The sequence below is a fragment of the Prunus persica genome, chromosome G6, assembly GCF_000346465.2.
Source record: "Prunus persica cultivar Lovell chromosome G6, Prunus_persica_NCBIv2, whole genome shotgun sequence".
Classification (NCBI taxonomy): domain Eukaryota; kingdom Viridiplantae; phylum Streptophyta; class Magnoliopsida; order Rosales; family Rosaceae; genus Prunus; species Prunus persica.
This window is the reverse complement of record NC_034014.1, coordinates 24602219-24619498: the sequence shown is the minus strand read 5'-3', so window position 1 is coordinate 24619498 and position 17280 is coordinate 24602219. Positions and strand designations below refer to the sequence as shown.

The 17280-nt window shown below is 37.3% G+C and overlaps 3 protein-coding genes across 3 annotated transcripts; 2 read left to right on the top strand and 1 right to left on the bottom strand.

The window, feature by feature from the left end:
* On the top strand, nucleotides 1116–4216 carry LOC18772531 (short-chain dehydrogenase TIC 32, chloroplastic). Its single transcript, XM_007205505.2, has 8 exons — nucleotides 1116–1477; nucleotides 1682–1913; nucleotides 2013–2092; nucleotides 2241–2394; nucleotides 2497–2575; nucleotides 3385–3469; nucleotides 3588–3634; nucleotides 3858–4216. The coding sequence occupies exons 1-8, from the start codon at nucleotides 1360–1362 to the stop codon at nucleotides 4029–4031; spliced, it is 969 nt and encodes a 322-aa protein (XP_007205567.1). The 5' UTR covers nucleotides 1116–1359; the 3' UTR covers nucleotides 4032–4216.
* Nucleotides 7206–10113, top strand: LOC18773428 (short-chain dehydrogenase TIC 32, chloroplastic). The gene is made up of 9 exons (XM_007205506.2): nucleotides 7206–7344; nucleotides 7427–7547; nucleotides 7911–8142; nucleotides 8232–8311; nucleotides 8467–8620; nucleotides 8718–8796; nucleotides 9472–9556; nucleotides 9643–9689; nucleotides 9808–10113. Exons 1-9 carry the CDS (start codon nucleotides 7303–7305, stop codon nucleotides 9979–9981), a joined length of 1014 nt encoding a protein of 337 aa, XP_007205568.2. The 5' UTR covers nucleotides 7206–7302; the 3' UTR covers nucleotides 9982–10113.
* On the bottom strand, nucleotides 16361–17208 carry LOC18774227. Its single transcript, XM_007206451.2, has one exon. The coding sequence runs from the start codon at nucleotides 17003–17005 to the stop codon at nucleotides 16643–16645; it is 363 nt and encodes a 120-aa protein (XP_007206513.1). The 5' UTR covers nucleotides 17006–17208; the 3' UTR covers nucleotides 16361–16642.

Here is a 17280-nt window from a genome sequence, read left to right as displayed (position 1 = left end):
GCACATATCAGTAATTTTAAATTTCAACATATGTGTGAGAAACTCTCTACTCTTGCAGTTTAGATTATCGTTTATATTAAAAATAAAAAAAAATCTTTTTTTTTCCTTATTTATTTATGCTTTTAAGGGATAGAAAGAAAGAATTAATGCCCGAACGTTGTTCCTACGTTCACAATCCTAGGATTTTGGTGAGTCAAGAAAGGCAGGAAGACACATTAGTTCACGATTGGTGGATGTTCACAAGCATTTTGCCTGTTTAGTTAGTTCCCCAGCACCAAAACAACCACGATGAATTTTATTAATTTATTTAAGCAATGCTAATTAACACTTTCATGAATGGTGATAAGAGATCTACATGAAAACCGCCTAAACCGAATCAAATATCTATATTATTTTTATTTGACTATTAGTCAGGATGTTAGATGTTTAGAAATTATAGCGGCTGTTGGAATGTTTGTTTTATATGTGTTCGTTTCAACTTTCAAGTATAAAATTATTGTGTTTAATTTCACCTAAACCGCCACTCAAATTGCATCATCGCTTATCAGTTGACTAATTTGACCGCGGTTAAAAAAAAGGATCTAAACTAGATTGCTTAACCCTTTATTTTTCCAAAATGGAAGCATGGTCCATTCAAGCAAGCTGATCATAATGAAGATGTTTCATCATTCCAAGCTGGGACCAGTTGGATCCAATCGATTCACAATTATATATGTAGCACATAGTTGGTATTGTTGGGTAGTTTGGTAGTTTGGTTTCATATCACCACACAATGTAATGGTAAATATATTGTGATTGTGCATGCAATGCAACCCCCGACTTCCCTACTTTAGACTAAGGCACACCAATCATAGTTGATCATTCTACACAAGTTGATGATAAAAATAGAACCCAATTGATGTAGGAAGAATCCCCAGTACCAAAAAAAACAGCACTAAATTCAAGGATCATGGCTTTCAATTTTCCAAAGAAAGCTACATTGTTGAGCTGTTGTGGGGTTGGTTGAGGCCAATTAACTGCTCTTCACCGAAGAGCATTTAATACTTGTCAACAATACAGTAGCTCCAATTAAACCCAATTTATTACCTACATTCAACCAGACCATACATGAATTTCCCATGCATTTCCTTCCTCTTTTTTTTCTTTTTCCCTTCTTATCATCTTATGGTTTGAGGCATCTTTTTCTTTTACCCTCTACCCCTCTCCCAATGCTTTGTTTCCAAATGTTATAAAAAAGAGAGGGGTCTGTCAGTTTGTCTCACATATTTGTGGAGTGAGAGGAAAAAAAAAGGGGAACTTGCTCTGTGCTTCTGTGTGAGTTTTCTGATTGGGATTGGGTCTTTTGTGTGATTTTAGGAAATGGGTATCTTTGCATTGGTGACAGGAAGGCCAGGGCCTAGTGGGTTTGGATCAGCTTCCACTGCTGAGCAGGTCACTGATGGAGTTGATGCTAGCAACCTTACTGCTATTGTCACTGGTCAGCTATAACTTTTGCATTTTCCTCTTTGAATTCTGTGTTTTTGTTTCTTAATGTCCTTTCTTTTGGGTTTCTGTGGCTCCTTGGGACTACCGATCAGATGTATTGAGTCATTCTCATGATAAATCTTGGGTAGCTAGCAAAAAGCCAACAGCCCAACATTTCTATTTGATTAACATTTCTGTTCCTGTTTGTGAAATGCAGGTGGGGCAAGTGGGATTGGGTTGGAAACTGCAAGGGTCTTGGCACTTCGAGGAGCCCATGTCATCATTGCCTCCAGAAACGTAGAGGCTGCGAAGGAAGCAAAGCAGCTCATTCTTAAAGACAATCGAAGTGCTCGAGTTGATGTTCTAACACTTGACCTCTGCTCCATCAAGTCTGTTAGAGCATTTGTTGACAGCTTCAATGCTCTTGATCTTCCTCTCAACCTCTTAATGTAATGATCTTTTTCTCTCTTATTTTATTTAGGCTTCACGTAACATTTTAGCATCTGCATCTTATTTAGTTTTTCAGAAATTGGTGGTTTATGTTGCAGAAACAATGCTGGTGTCATGTTCTGCCCCCACCGGCTTTCGGAAGATGGAATAGAATTGCAGTTTGCAACCAATCATCTTGGTAAGTCCTACTTATTTGCTTTCTGAATTGGGAATTATTGTAGGGCCTATCTCATATCCTGAATTGGGAAAAATATATATGAAAAGAAGGGGTTTTAAACCTTTGTTACCTATTTGCGTTCTAGTTAAGCCAATTACCAATTTTACAGGTCATTTTCTCTTAACAAACCTTCTCCTTGAGAAAATGAAGAACACTGCTAGAACTACTGGTGTGGAAGGCAGAATTGTGAATCTGTCATCAATTGCTCATGTACACACTTATAAAGATGGGATTTATTTCGATAAGATTAACGATCGAATGAGGTATCTTTTTTCCACAGTGGTTATTTATAAATAAAAAGATTATGATAAACAGTTCATAGCGCTTTAACTTGATGTCTTTTTTTTTTTTTTGTGTCCCCTCAGTTACAATGACAAAAGGGCGTATGGGCAATCCAAATTAGCAAACATACTTCATGCCAACGAGCTCTCTCGTCGATTGCAGGTGATCCTATTTCCTACATAATTGCTCATAGAACCCTAGCTCAACCCCAAGTTATCTTTATCATTCTCATTTTAGCCAAATGAAAACAGGTAAATGGTAGTTGTGGTAGGTGAATGTTTCCCAGTTTCGTTAATCACTGGCCTCCACTAGTTAACTATAATGTCCAAAGACTCTTCAATAAGCATTGGTGAGAACTACATGATTATGGAGGCACATGAAGTGGTAGGGCTGGCTGGTGGATAATATAATATGGACATGGTGTCCTGTCAAGAGTCGATTGAATGTTAACGAAAGATGGCTCTCCGTACGTACAAAATTCAGAGGTCTTCAATGCTTTGCGGGGACCAAAAAACATTGATGAAATAAATATTGAGACGGAGAGGAGGCCCATAAATGGAATTTTAAATTTAATCACTGCCCCATTCATGGTCCCGTAGACAGACAGGTATCCTGTACTCACAGTGTGTGAACTTTGAATCATAAGGACTGTTTGCATGAACGACTGTGAGTCCTAGAAGGAAGTGAACTCTCTCTCTAAGATAGGGTCTTAATTTGTTGGGTAAAATCTAGTTGGGAGTTAGGCATAATTTTGATAAATTGTTACCGTACTATCAATTTACACCGTGTAGGTCGGCATGTGATTTCTTTCGGTCCAATTGACTAAAACCTAAACAGAAAGTTTTAAAATTTCAAGCAGGCGATTTATTGTGTTGATCGAACTCATCTGTGAAAAGTCAGACAATGAAGGTAAATTAATATGCAAGTAATCTGCTCTAATAAAGTGGCAAATTGCTTGCCGTGCTGTGCAGGAAGAAGGTGTGAACATAACAGTCAATTCAGTCCACCCAGGATTGATCATGACACCTCTCATGAGGCATTCTGCTCTTTTGATGAGTATGTACAAATATCCCATGCATAATTTGATATTCCCACCCAACATATATATACACTTTCACATATTGTAATTTGTATCACAGCTAGGCCATTGGCTTTGATCATCTTTGTTATGCAGGAACTTTGAAGTTGTTCACCTTTTGGTTTTGGAAGAATGTCCCTCAGGTGATTAATTTGTTAATCTCCATCAAATAATCTCAAATTTATTTTTAGTACAAGCGGTTGGAAGACAGGGGGTTTACACACAAACATTCCTGGGTGCCTGGGGTTTCGAACCTCTGCTCACAGGGCTTGAGGCCGAAGAGTCAAACCAACTGAGCTAATCTCAATTTTATTTCATTGTTTAATATATTTTTGCATGCATTGTCTGAATTGAATGTTTTATCAGGGAGCAGCCACAACATTGTATGTAGCCCTGCATCCAAAAGTGAAAGGTGTGACTGGAAAATACTATGTGGACTGTAACGAGATGAAACCCAGCTCATATGCTAGAGATGAAAACTTAGCCAAAAAGCTCTGGGACTTCAGCAACAAGTTGATTGATGGAGCTTCCAAAAGCTGATTATTTAAGAAGCACCCTCTCAATCTGTGATGCCTATTTTTATATAAAGCTTGCTTGCAAGGCATAATCCTTATGTTTGTGGAATTTGGGTTTGATTGAAATGGTTCATAGTTTGGTCGTTTGTTGATAATTATTTTGTATTGTAAAAAAAATAATGTAATGGGATTTGGACAGAGCCAGGAATCTTATTGGGTGGCGGGTGCTGCTGGTTAATTAAGAAGAACAAATGCATACAGCCAAAGCTTATTAATTAAGAACAATAACAATGCATAACCATGATTAAACAAAATTAAACCTTCAGTCATAACAAGAAAAACAAAAGACTACAAGAAAAACACACAGAAACTCACAAAAAACCATAGACACTCAAGACAGAAACTTTATATTAGGTTAATCCAATAATAATTCGACTCTAATTCCATCCATTTACAGGTCAACTAAGCAAAATTAACAGCAATGAAAAAGAAATAAATACATAAATTATTTGTTCAAAATTGATGACATCCTTCCATGCTGGGTTACTTACAGCCCATTCGTTCTTGACTATTAACATATTAATGAGACTATTAAATAAGAGCATTTAATATTATTGTATTTTCTTTGGCAAAACCTTTTTGGATGTCACGGGAACATGATGTTAATTCAAATGTTATTTTAATTATTTTGTATTGTCAAAAAATTAATGTAATGGGATTTGGACAGAGCCAGGAATCTTATTGGGTGGCGGTTGGTTAATTAAGAAGAACAAATGCATACAGACAAAGCTTATTAATTAAGAAAAATAAATGCATAATCATGATTAAATAAAATTAAACCTTCAATCATAACAAGAAAAACAAAAGACTACTAGAAAGACATGTTGTGAATTTTAGACAACTTGAAAAATAGAGATTATAAAGATTAGTCTAAACACAAATTATAATCGCAAGTGTACGAGGTCAATTGTAATTTAGTATGGTAAATACGAGGTCATTCCTATGAAGATTGAGTTCAACTTTCAATTAGTCTAACCTAATTTACTTCACAAAATACTTTAATTACTCTAATTACATAAACAAGAAATTAGACGCGTAGCATACTCACGTAAACACAAAAAGGGTTTTTGAAAGAATGATTTAATTAACAACGAAATTAAAAGACAAAACAAGTAAAAAGTCACGAAACACAAGGATGAAAAATTCAAATCGATAAAAGCACTAGGACAATGAATTCACCACTAGTAATCCGATCTAGCCTCTTATTCACTTACCTATTAACTAACCATTTGAGGTCGCCGCATAGTTTTTCTTTTTCATGAATTACCTATGGTATTTAGACTAACTCGTACATTGTCACATCTCGGATCGGCTCTGTCGTAGCACGATATTGTCCACTTTAGGCTCCCAGTGAGCTCCCAAAAAGTATCGTGCTAAATAGAGGTGGGTATGTACATATAAAGCACATTACCACCTCTTCGTTGGTCGATGTGGGATGTTACAATCCACCCCCTTTAGGGGCTCGACGTCCTTGTTGGCACACTTGCACCACCCGGCAGAGTGGCTCTGATACAATTATGGCACATCCCGGATCGGTTCTACCGTAGCACAATATTGTCCGATTTGGGCCCCCTACCCTCACAGTTTTATTTCTAGGGACTCATGACCAACTTCCTAGCGGGTCACCCATCCTGGAATTGCTCTAGCCCAAACTCGCTCAACTTCGGAGTTCACATGACTCCGAAGCCAGTGAGCTCCCAAAAGGCCTTGTGCTAAATGGAGGTGGGCATATACATATAAGGCACATCACCCTTCTCCGTTGGTCGATGTGGAATGTTACATATATTCCTACTTGCAATTCATCTATGGTATTTAGATCAAATATCAACACATGGAAACTCATTAAGATCAGGGAAAACCTTGAACAAACATGTAAACTCTAGGAGTATGGTATTTACCCTAGACGAATTACAAATCCTAATCACAAGAAGCAAGCCTCAAATTAAGTATGGTATTTACTCTAATTTGCATTTGATTAACTCAATTAAAAGTCTAGATGGTGATCAAGCATCAAGATAATCAACCAAGTTATTAAACACAATGATTAAGAATCCAACATCAAACGGCAATCAATAGATAGGTAAAATAAGAAAACTAGATTATCATACTAAGGCTACATCATGCCTTAGCAAAAGAAAATTAGTTACACATAATCATATAATTCAACATAAACAAAAACATAAGGAAGAAACAATCAAACTTAGCCAAATGCGGTACTTTTCCAGCGTCTCCAATTTCTCCTAGTCTTTGCGTGTCTAACTCTCAAGGAGTTGTTTCTCATGCTTAAATAAAACACCACACATCTATTCCTACCCTAGCTGGGCTTTTACAGTAGACCAAACATAAAGAAAAGTCTAATTAAAACATAAATCCAAAATGGATAAGTAATTGACTCATCTTTCTACTTGGATTGAGATAACACGTCAGTTACTTTGCATGCACGTTTGGGGTTGTTCCTCCTCCAAGAAAATTCGAAAAAAAAATATAAATTGTAAGTCCTTGAGAAAAAATCAGAAAAATCTTCAAATAATCATTGCTCCACAGCAGCACTATTTTGAAGGGATTGCACCTTATACTGACTTAACATCAAAGACTGCTCTCATTGACTGCTCCGAAAATTCTAGAAAATTTTCACAATCATCTTCAAGATTTTAGCTTTTATTTCCAACTGGTCTTGTACTAAAACTCCACCAAAAAGTCGTATTTCCCTTGTCCAGTTGAATCTGGTCGTTTCACAATTACTTACATCCCATTCGTTCTTGATATTAACAGATTAATGAGGCTATTAAATAAGCTTATTTAATATTATTGTATTTTCTTTGTTAAAAACTTTTTTGAGTGTGACGGGAACATGATGTTAATTCAAATGTTATTTTACGAACGTATGTTATAATATGAGTAGATTGATAACAAGATAACTTTTAACTTCCAACAATATTGATAAAGTTTCAACAACAAAACAAATATTTGAAAATTTTGACATGTATAAAAACCACATTGGTGGTGACCGCAATGAATAACTTTTCGGTCAATTGAACCAAACTTATTACATACATTCAACTCATCCTACTCGAGTAATTTTTAGGTTTGGTATTATGGTACATGTTCATTAATACTAAACACTACGTGCATGACACGTCAACTCTGTTGTTCACCCAAAGTTTATCTCTATGAATCAAACCTCGTAAAAACCATCACACTCAAAAATTTCTGGCACGGTGTTCATATTTATTCCCATGCATTTGTGCTCATCTTTGTCTTTTACCCTCCAAGTTTCTGTAAGTTTGGCTCATATCGTTGTGTGCTGTGACCTTCTCTGTGGGTTTCTTGATTGAGACTGGCTCTTTCTTGTGATTTTAGGAAATGGGTATCTTTGCATTGATGACAGGAAGGCCAGGGCCTAGTGGGTTTGGGTCAGCTTCAACTGCTGAGCAGGTCACTGAAGGAGTTGATGCTAGCAACCTTACCGCTATTGTAACTGGTCAGCTAAATTTGCATTTTCCTCTGTGAATTAATTCTGCTGTTTGTTTCTTCTTCTTCTTTTTTTTTCCGGTCTTTGTGGGGTTCTTTATTTCATTGGATGTTTCTGTTTCTGGTGTTAATGGCCTTTTTTCTTTTTCTTTTTTTGGGTTTTTTTTTTGGTTAGTAATAAGAAGAACAAAAAAATAGATATGACCCAATTAAACATGAAATTAGGAGTGGTAATATGGCTTTTGAATGCAAATTTTTGCAAATCATTTTCTGAATTGTGTTGCAGAGCTACTCTGCATATAGAGACGGAGAGCAAGCCAATATGCCTCTTTCTAGTTTGATTAACATTTCTGTTCCTGTTTGTGAAATGCAGGTGGGGCAAGTGGGATTGGGTTTGAGACAGCAAGAGTCTTGGCACTTCGTAGAGCCCATGTCATCATTGCCGCCAGAAACATAGAGGCTGCTAATGAAGCAAAACAGGCTATTATTAAAGAAAATATAAGTGCCCGAGTGGATGTTCTGAAACTTGACCTCTGCTCTCTCAAGTCTGTTAGAGCATTTGTTGATAGCTTCAACGCTCTTGATCTTCCTCTCAACCTCTTAATGTCATCCTCTCTCTCTCTCCTTATTTAGTTAGTTTAATATGAAATTATTAACATATTAGCATTATAAAAATTGGTGATTTATGTTGCAGAAACAATGCTGGTGTTATGTTCTGCTCCCACCAGCTTTCAGAAGATGGAGTAGAGGTGCAGTTTGCAACCAATCATCTTGGTAACTACTGTTATCTTTTCTCTTGAGATGTATGAGATTTCAATTAAGGCCCATCTCGTATGAGAGAATTGGGGGAAAAGGAATTGAAAAAAGAATTGGGCTCCCAACTTTTTCACTCATTGCGTTGTAGTTAAGCAGATAACCTTATTTTACAGGCCATTTTCTCTTAACAAACCTTCTGCTTGACAAAATGAAGAACACCGCTAGAACTACTGGTGTAGAAGGCAGAATTGTGATTCTGTCATCACTTGCTCATACAACCCCTTACCAAGAGGGGATTCGATTCGACAAGATCAACGATCGAATTGGGTAAGGAATAATTTGAGTAATCCAATGTTTTTCCATATTGATTATTTATAAGCAGATAGCTCACAATCCTGTAACTTAAATGTTTTTTTGTACTCAGTTACTCAGAACTGAAGGCATATGGGCAATCCAAATTAGCAAACTTACTGCATTCCAATGAGCTCTCTCGTCGATTGCAGGTGATCCTATTTCCTCTATTGTCTGCAGAAAGCCCCAACCATTATTTCACATTAATTATTTGAAACTAGTGTTGTGCAGAGACACATGGTATACGAAAAATGTGCTCATAGAACCCCAGACCAACCCCAAAACAGCTCTAATCACTGTGATTTAATTGAAGCCAGAAAAAACAGGTGCATGGTAGTTGTGTTAAGTGAGTGTTTGATGGTTCATCAAGGGCCCCAAGTAGGTAACTAGTGTCCCATAAGCATTGGTGAAGAGACCTACATGCTTGTGGAGGCACATGAAGTAGGGCTGGGAGCTAAAAAATAGAAACAGATCGAACTTTCACCAAGTATGTACAGAGTTATAATTGCTGCTGGGAAAAACAAATCAAATGAACAAAAAAAAAAAATTGTAAATCAATCACTGTCCTCAAGTGGGTAACCTGACAGGCTCCCGTAGACATATACACCCTACAGTAGGACCTATACCAAAGACTTTGTATCGCTACTCTCAGTATTTACCAATTTAATACGTTATGTTGTCATACTATCAATTAACATGTTTACGCTGACATGATTTATTGATATTCACCATTAGAGTGATTAACAAGTGGCGAGATAGGTTAACCGTGAATATAAAGTTTTAAAATTCTATACAGGCTCTTACATGGTATATTGCTTTATGTGCAGGAAGAAGGTGTGAACATAACAGTCAACTCAGTCCACCCAGGATTGATCATGACACCTCTCATGAGGCATTCTCCTCTTTTGATGAGTATGTTCCAATACCCCATGCATATTTCCAATTTATACAATTAAGCATCTTATAATTAATTAATTTTCACCATCTCTGCTATGCAGAAACTTTCAAGTTGTTCACCTTTTGGATGTGGAAGAATGTACCTCAGGTGATTAATTAATTAATCTCCAACTAATGATCTCTCTTATTTATAATTATTTGTTCTAATGGACCGAGGGATTAAATTAAAAATATATTTTGAATGCAATCTCTCTGATTGTTTTCAGGGAGCAGCCACAACATCATATGTAGCACTGCACCCAAAAATGAAAGGTGTGACTGGAAAATACTTTGTGGACTGCAACGAAATGAAACCCAGCTCACATGCTGGAGATGAAAAGTTGGCCAAAAAGCTTTGGGACTTCAGCAACAAGTTGATCGATGGGGCTTCCAAAAGCTGATTCTTTAAGAAGCATAAGCATATCCTGTGAATCTAAGATGCCTACCACTTGGAATTGCAAGACATAATCATTTATATTTAGTGATTGTCATTTATCATGTGATGTTATAAAATGAACTGGTATATGTGCGAATATTGAGCTGCACGTAAAGTAGATGAGACACAGTATTTAACGAGGTTCGACTATGCCTACATCCCCGGAGAGCAGCAGCAGTAACTTTTCCACTATGTAAAATAATAGGGCTACAACTTTGTGTTTACAATATGTATGACTCACTCAATTTTCTCTCTTGGAGAATTTCTCTCTTGTTCTCTTTCCTCTCAACTCACTCACCCTCATTCTTCCTTCTCTTCCTCTTCTATATGTGTAAACTTCTCTTGATAGAGGTATCTATTTATAGGCATAAGACATTGGTTGTTCACCTCACAATATAATTGGTAGACAACGTCATTAATATTCTTCAATCAACAAGATCATTAATATTCTTCAATCAACAACATCATTAATATTCTTCAATCAATTGGGTAGTGGTTTGGTTTGGTGGGTGTGTGGTTAGGTTTGGTGGGTGTTAGTTAGCTATGTGGGCTTCACCTATTCTTCTTTACTTATCCTTCTTTACAACACTCCCCCTTGGAGACCACATGTCCCTAGATTGGTTGCCTCATTAAAATCTTGCTTGGAGAAAAACCCAGTGAGGTAGAAAACTGATGGAAGGAAGAAAAAAAGAGTACAGCAATCTGTATAGCATACTTCTGGATGCTCCCCCTGATTAATATCTCCCCCTGATGTCTTCATGACTATCTTTTGGAGTGAGAATCTTTCGGAGTGAATGGAGGATATAGCCATTAATAATTCTCGTAGTTGAGTAAGTAAATATATTTCCAGTGAGCTATCTCTATGTAAATCATAGAAATTTTCAGAGTCCGCGTTTCTAACAAAACTTGGGCTATTTGTAAGTTCACTTGAAAGAATATGCCCGTACATGGTGTTATGCGGAGATAACATCAAATATACCTCACATCATCCCAAAATGATGGTGATGGAGTTGAGCCCTATCTGAAAAATATGATGTCCGGTCCAATATACTTCCGAAAAATCATTAAAGTGTCCAACGGATAATCCTCATAAAAATGCTTCAATACTTTCTTAGTATAAGCAAGAATCTCGTTGGCATAATGCTCGATCCTTAAGTCGAGACAAATATTTCTTGAACTCTTCAGAAGCTTTAATGTGTTGCAAACACATTATAATCAATGTACTCACTGAGGTAATTTATGCATATTAATATTGAGTACAAATTTTGTGCTTCAAGCACATGTCCTTTAGGGACTTGCTTTATGCAATGTCAATTCTCTCAACGGATTTTATCTAAAAAGGGTTTAAACTTTATGACACATTATATAGCTTTTACCCAGCTATTTATATATCTTTAGGAAATCGCTTCTGGCGATATGCTCCATGCATTTAATAACCCTTAAAGATAATATGTTGGTCTCCGTAATTGTGTAATAAGAGGGGGCACAATTGAATCTGTAAATATGGAGAAAACCCAACATTCCTTGTTTCTGCCAGAAACAGTGTGTCATACAAAGTAGGTATATTCCCTTTTATTCCGAACACCCAAGTATAAATTTCAGTATTAACATCTTTTGGGGTTCGTACTGTGGGTTTGTTCTTTCACGTTCATTCTCATCTATAATGGAATTACCTCATTCCATTTTGGCCAATAATATTGTCGACATTTAATAATTGAACGTGGTTCCAATCAACACAGCCCATTGATGATTTGAGTAGCTACTCTAAAACCAAAAATTGTCATTCATCAATTCATGATCAAAAATTGTCATTCATAAATTCATGATCCCACCATTCTCATTTGCATGCGCATGCATCAATTATAAGCATTTATTTGCCTTTGGGTACCCAAGCCACTTCATGAGGCTTTTATTATGTGAGAATGTGGATTATAACCTCCATTGGAGCGTTATTTAGCAGTAGGGCGTGGATAATCTCCATTTAGGGAGTTGGAACATTTAGAACCCATATATCTGTCATGCTGAAGGCATGTCACAGATTAATACATACATGTCAATTAATTTCTAGGACCTTAACCCATATTATGGGACTTTAACCCATATAATTTGCTACGCATTAGGCGTGCATAATATCAATATTGACATGTCAAAGGATTGTCCTTTCTGGACTTCAATCCACATCATTTGCTACGCAACAGGTGTGCATCATATTGATCACTGCTATACCCATATTCTGTTCTTATGGGACTTTAATCTGTGCAGTGTATTATCAATGTATCCAACTTGCAATCTGTAAAATTTGCATTAATAATTCGTGGATACATACAAGCCATTCTTTTGGAACGGATAAAATATCAAATAAGTATATAAGCATAAAATAACACAAGTATTGCTTACGTCCTTAGGTGGGAGAAACTTTTCTCAAGTATCATTCAAGCTTGTATCGGCCCAGTAAATGTAGCGCTTGATGATCTAGTTATATCCTGCAAGAGCAAAATCACAACTCTTTTCTCTGTCAAAAACAAATAATCCTCGGAGAGTTACAAAAAGAGAAAAAAAATGCAAAAATAATGTGATATTGATTGCAAGAGAAGGTAAGCAATCAAGGAAGGAAGCTGGTGGGAGCAGACAACAAGCTCAGCAATCAAGGAAGGAAGCTGGTGGGAGCAAACAACCAGCTCTCATTTCTCCTAGTCTAGAAGAACTTCCGGAGATTAGAGCATAAGGTCGCCTTCACAGTTCCCTGATGTGGCGGAAACGTGATCAAGGATAGTCTCGCTTCCTGAATGGATGATCAGAGATAGTCTTGCTTCTCGGGCATATTGAGTGCTCACTGATAAGAAAAATAAGTAGATATCGCATCACTAGGTATGGAGAAAACTGGATGTCTTCTGTAAAGAAAATTTCGTTAGTAACACATTTATACACAAATAAGAGGAATAGGTAGAACCGGTGAATTTCAAATTAACCATAGGAAAATTGCGAGATTCTCGGGATACTTTTGAAAAAGTAGCTCCATGAAATTCGTAAAGCAAGATCGGCTTTTGACGAAAATAATACTTTGAAAACGCCGAAAGTGCCGACAAACATTAATGGAGGCCACGTGAAGTTTTGGAATCTGGGAAAGAAAAAAGATAATATGGGGATCTGAGATAATATTGGGATCCTGGAAACTGTAGTCATATTTCCTCCTATAGATATTGCCTTTGCAAAACTTGATTGGAGCAACTGCGTTTCAACTCAACTTCCTTCATTTTCTGAAACTTTAGTTTTCTTAAGACTTTCTTCGAAACCTTCTTAAAAATGGCTTCCTCTTCTTCCTGCCCAAATTATCTCAATTTAAATGATACTCCCACAACAACCAGTGACGCCCAAGTTTGGCGTCCATCCTTTATATCCCAAAATCGTCATCTCACAGTTAATGATTCTGTGATGATGAATGATGCTACTGCTGTCATAGTAGCTAGGAATTGCATTACTCCAATGGATGAAATGTTGTTGACAGGGAGATCAGAGGAAGAGGCTATTGATGACTCAATGGCTTTTAGCATTCAGAGTGCTGTTTCTGTTTCTAACATGGCTGATCGTTTGCGTGCCAGAGCAAACGAGGTTGAGAGGTTAGCTACTGAAAATTCGTCTCTCCAAAGAATGCTTCATGAGTCTCAACAGGAGGTTGAGAAACTTAAAGGAGAGAATAATGCCTTGTTGAAACTGGTGAGTTCATACTCTGTTGATACACTGAGAAGGCTAGACATGCTGCAGGTCTCCAATGAAAGAATTTTGGGAGACCATGAGAGGCTCATGGCTAAGCTTAAGAGGCGTCGTCCTCTTCCTTCAAAGGCTTCCAGAACATAATGTATTTTTATAGATTTTACAGGGCCTGCACCTTCATTGCAGGAAAAAATCTATCTGTTGTATGTTCCTGTTATAATAATTGCGCACATTCTTAAACTTGCACCTGTGGTTTTTTACGTCTTTTCAAAATGACGGTTTGGAACCTTGTGCCTTATAGGTTCAAATAACCACATCGTCTCTCCCAAATTTCATATTTCAACGTATGGAACTTTTAGCCTGTGCTAGACACAAACTCAGAATTTATTTGCCCTTTTCAAATGAACATGAAATATGGATTGAGTAAAAGCCACGCTATTATCTCATATATTTGGGTTCATGAGCTTCCGGCCCAGATATAACAAAATATGTGGGGAGCCTCAATTCATCATTCTCTTATGCCAAAGAAATATGTGGCGTACCACAATTTGCAATAATACCTCAAGGGTTGTCCATTTAATTGTTGGAACTTCAGGTTCTCAACACTGTTAGATTTTGAACGTCAGGCCAAAATCACATATTCTCATGGTATGGACATTCAATCCCCTTAGATTTTGAACTTCGGGCCAAAATCACATATTCTCATGGTATGTACATTTTTACAATTTTCTGTACACATTTCTGGACTTCAAGCCCTTACATAATTGTCCATATTTTGAGGAACTTCTGGCATCTCATTTAATTGCTCATCCATGAGTTTAAGGAATTGCAGGTTCCTTTTTGAATAGTGATGGTTTACCCAAAATGGTTAATATTTATGTATACGTCACTATTCATATATCCGGTACTATTCATCAAGCCATGAATACGTATCTATTCATGTGTACAGTACATTTGCCGGTACAGTTATCATCCATGTGTACGGCATTATGAACCAATACGGTACTGTTACATCATTAAGGAACCCCAGGTCCTAATTTACATGTCAGGGATCAAGGACCCTCAAGTCCAATCACATGTTTACAAATATAGTACCGGAGAGACTGCCAGCTCTCATATTAACATCATCATCAAGGATCTTCAAGTCCTGATGTAATTGTATGATAAGGATCAAGGAACTTCTGGTCCTGATCTGCATACTGTAAAAACTCATCATACATCACATTTAATCCATAAAATAAATTGCTGGTAAATAAATTACTGGTATGGACGATAAACCCGCACCACACTTTAAATAAATGTAAATGTGCGGTAAATTAAATTCATAAAGTTAAGGTGCTTGTATGGGCATTAATTCTGCTCCATACATTTAAATAAAAGTAAAGGCGTGGACGATAAACCCGCACCACCCTTTTAAATAAATGTAAATGTGCGGTAAATTAAATTCATAAATTAAATTGTTTGTTGTATGGACGTTAATCCCGCACCATACTTTAAATAAAATTAAATGTGCGGTAAAGTAAATGGTGCTTGTATGGGCACTAATTCTGCTCCATACATTTAAATAGAAGTAAAGGCGTGGACGATAAACTCGCACCACCCTTTTAAATAAATACTGTTGTATGGGTAATAAACCTACACCATACAGTAAATATAATATATTATATTACTTTAAGTAAAAGTAAATTTGCGGTAAAGTAAAGGCAATTATTGGTGGGTTCTCATCAACACCACGATCAAATAGTATAGCAGATAATATTATTATCGTTTGTGGAAGGCATCATGCTTGTCTCTTAAATCAAATGCTTTCCACCTGTAATCTGCACACAGTTGGTTTGCTCGTATATCTCTCTTGCAGACCACAGCTCCTCCACTACTTTTCTTCCTTACATCAACATAAGGGTTAGTAGTATAGATAATAGTGCAACACAAAAATTATACCTGAGAGCTTCTCGTGCTGATAACGTGTTATAAAATGAACTAGTATATGTGCGAATATTGAGCTGCACGTAAAGTAGATGAGACACAGTATTTAACGAGGTTCGGCTATGCCTACATCCCCGGAGAGCAGCAGCAGTAACTTTTCCACTATGTAAAATAATAGGGCTACAACTTTGTGTTTACAATATGTATGACTCACTCAATTTTCTCTCTTGGAGAATTTCTCTCTTGCTCTCTTTCCTCTCAACTCACTCACCCTCATTCTTCCTTCTCTTCCTCTTCTATATGTGTAAACTTCTCTTGATAGAGGTATCTATTTATAGGCCTAAGAGATTGGTTGTTCACCTCACAATATAATTGGTAGACAACATCATTAATATTCTTCAATCAACAACATCATTAATATTCTTCAATCAACAACATCATTAATATTCTTCAATCAATTGGGTAGTGATTTGGTTTGGTGGGTGTATGGTTAGGTTTGGTGGGTGTTAGTTGGCTATGTGGGCTTCACCTATTCTTCTTTACTTATCCTTCTTTACAACATGTGCTTCTTTATAGTGATGGGATTTGAGTTGGCTCTTTCATTAATATGAGGTTGACAAATCATCCTTAGCACAATCACTTTTCCCCTAAGCTGGAATGGGAAGCGAAATTCGCTCTTTTTCTCCACCAAGTCCAGCTTTCATTCATTTCAAATAATGTTATTCGATGTGATAAATTATTTAGTATGACAGTAATATTATAAGTCTACTAGAATGATAAGAAGATTACTGTTTTGATTTTGATGCAAAATCCAAATTATACATGCGTCAACGGTCAGAAATCACTCATACGTAACTAACTATTAAGTAATTAATATTTATCCTCACAAACAACAATTTCTCTTATATATGTTGGTAAAGAATAATATCATCCGTGTATTTATAACATGGGCCGTCCAACTACAGCAAAGCACTAAAAACCGGCCCAACTCAAGGGACCTCATCAGTCTCCCACAAGCCCACGGCTCGAACCAGGAAAGCCGACCCAGCCACCACAACCGCCGCGAAAACAGGGGGCACGATGAAATCGATGCTGGACTTGCTGAACAGGTGAGCCGGCAAGCACAGGATATCTCCCGGCACGTCCGACGGAACCCTAACGGAGCCTTCCGAGTCGCAGGCGCGGGAGAAGGAAGACGTCGACGAAATGGAGGAGACGAACGCGACCTCGGGGGAGAAGGAGGCCACGGCCACCGTCAGAGTGAGCAATGTGGTCCACGTGGCGGCGTAGACTAGCACTGGCCAGCGCAAGGAGAGGGTCGTGAGGGTGGAGGTAAAGAGCGAGCGGAGCATGTTGTTCTTTGGGTTTGGGAAGACGAAGTGGTGAGGTTGGGAGTTTATATAGGCATGCGATTGGGTGGTCAAAAATCTGGGTCAAAAGTCTCAGAGAGAGAGAGAGAGAGAGAGGGGACCTAATTTCAACGACTTTGTGAATTTTGGAGTTTAGGTGGAAGAAGATGGGAAATGACCCATATTTGTTGACTGCTCGTATTTGTTTTGGTGGTTCTATTTTAATTTTAATGTGGAAATCGTATGTTGCAAGACTCTGAATCAGATCACGAATTCGA

What these genes read in the sequence shown, in the direction of transcription:
- LOC18772531 (XM_007205505.2), top strand. Translation starts at nt 1,360, where the DNA reads ATGGGTATCTTTGCATTGGTGACAGGAAGGCCAGGGCCTAGTGGGTTT. An exon ending in GCATTCTGCTCTTTTGATGA is followed by an intron (nt 3,470 to 3,587) that starts GTATGTACAAAT and finishes TTTGTTATGCAG; the next exon opens with GAACTTTGAAGTTGTTCACC. An exon ending in TTTGGAAGAATGTCCCTCAG is followed by an intron (nt 3,635 to 3,857) that starts GTGATTAATTTG and finishes ATGTTTTATCAG; the next exon opens with GGAGCAGCCACAACATTGTA.
- LOC18773428 (XM_007205506.2), top strand. Translation starts at nt 7,303, where the DNA reads ATGCATTTGTGCTCATCTTTGTCTTTTACCCTCCAAGTTTCT. An exon ending in CTTCCTCTCAACCTCTTAAT is followed by an intron (nt 8,143 to 8,231) that starts GTCATCCTCTCT and finishes TTTATGTTGCAG; the next exon opens with AAACAATGCTGGTGTTATGT. An exon ending in GCATTCTCCTCTTTTGATGA is followed by an intron (nt 9,557 to 9,642) that starts GTATGTTCCAAT and finishes TCTGCTATGCAG; the next exon opens with AAACTTTCAAGTTGTTCACC.
- LOC18774227 (XM_007206451.2), bottom strand. Translation starts at nt 17,005, where the DNA reads ATGCTCCGCTCGCTCTTTACCTCCACCCTCACGACCCTCTCCTTGCGC.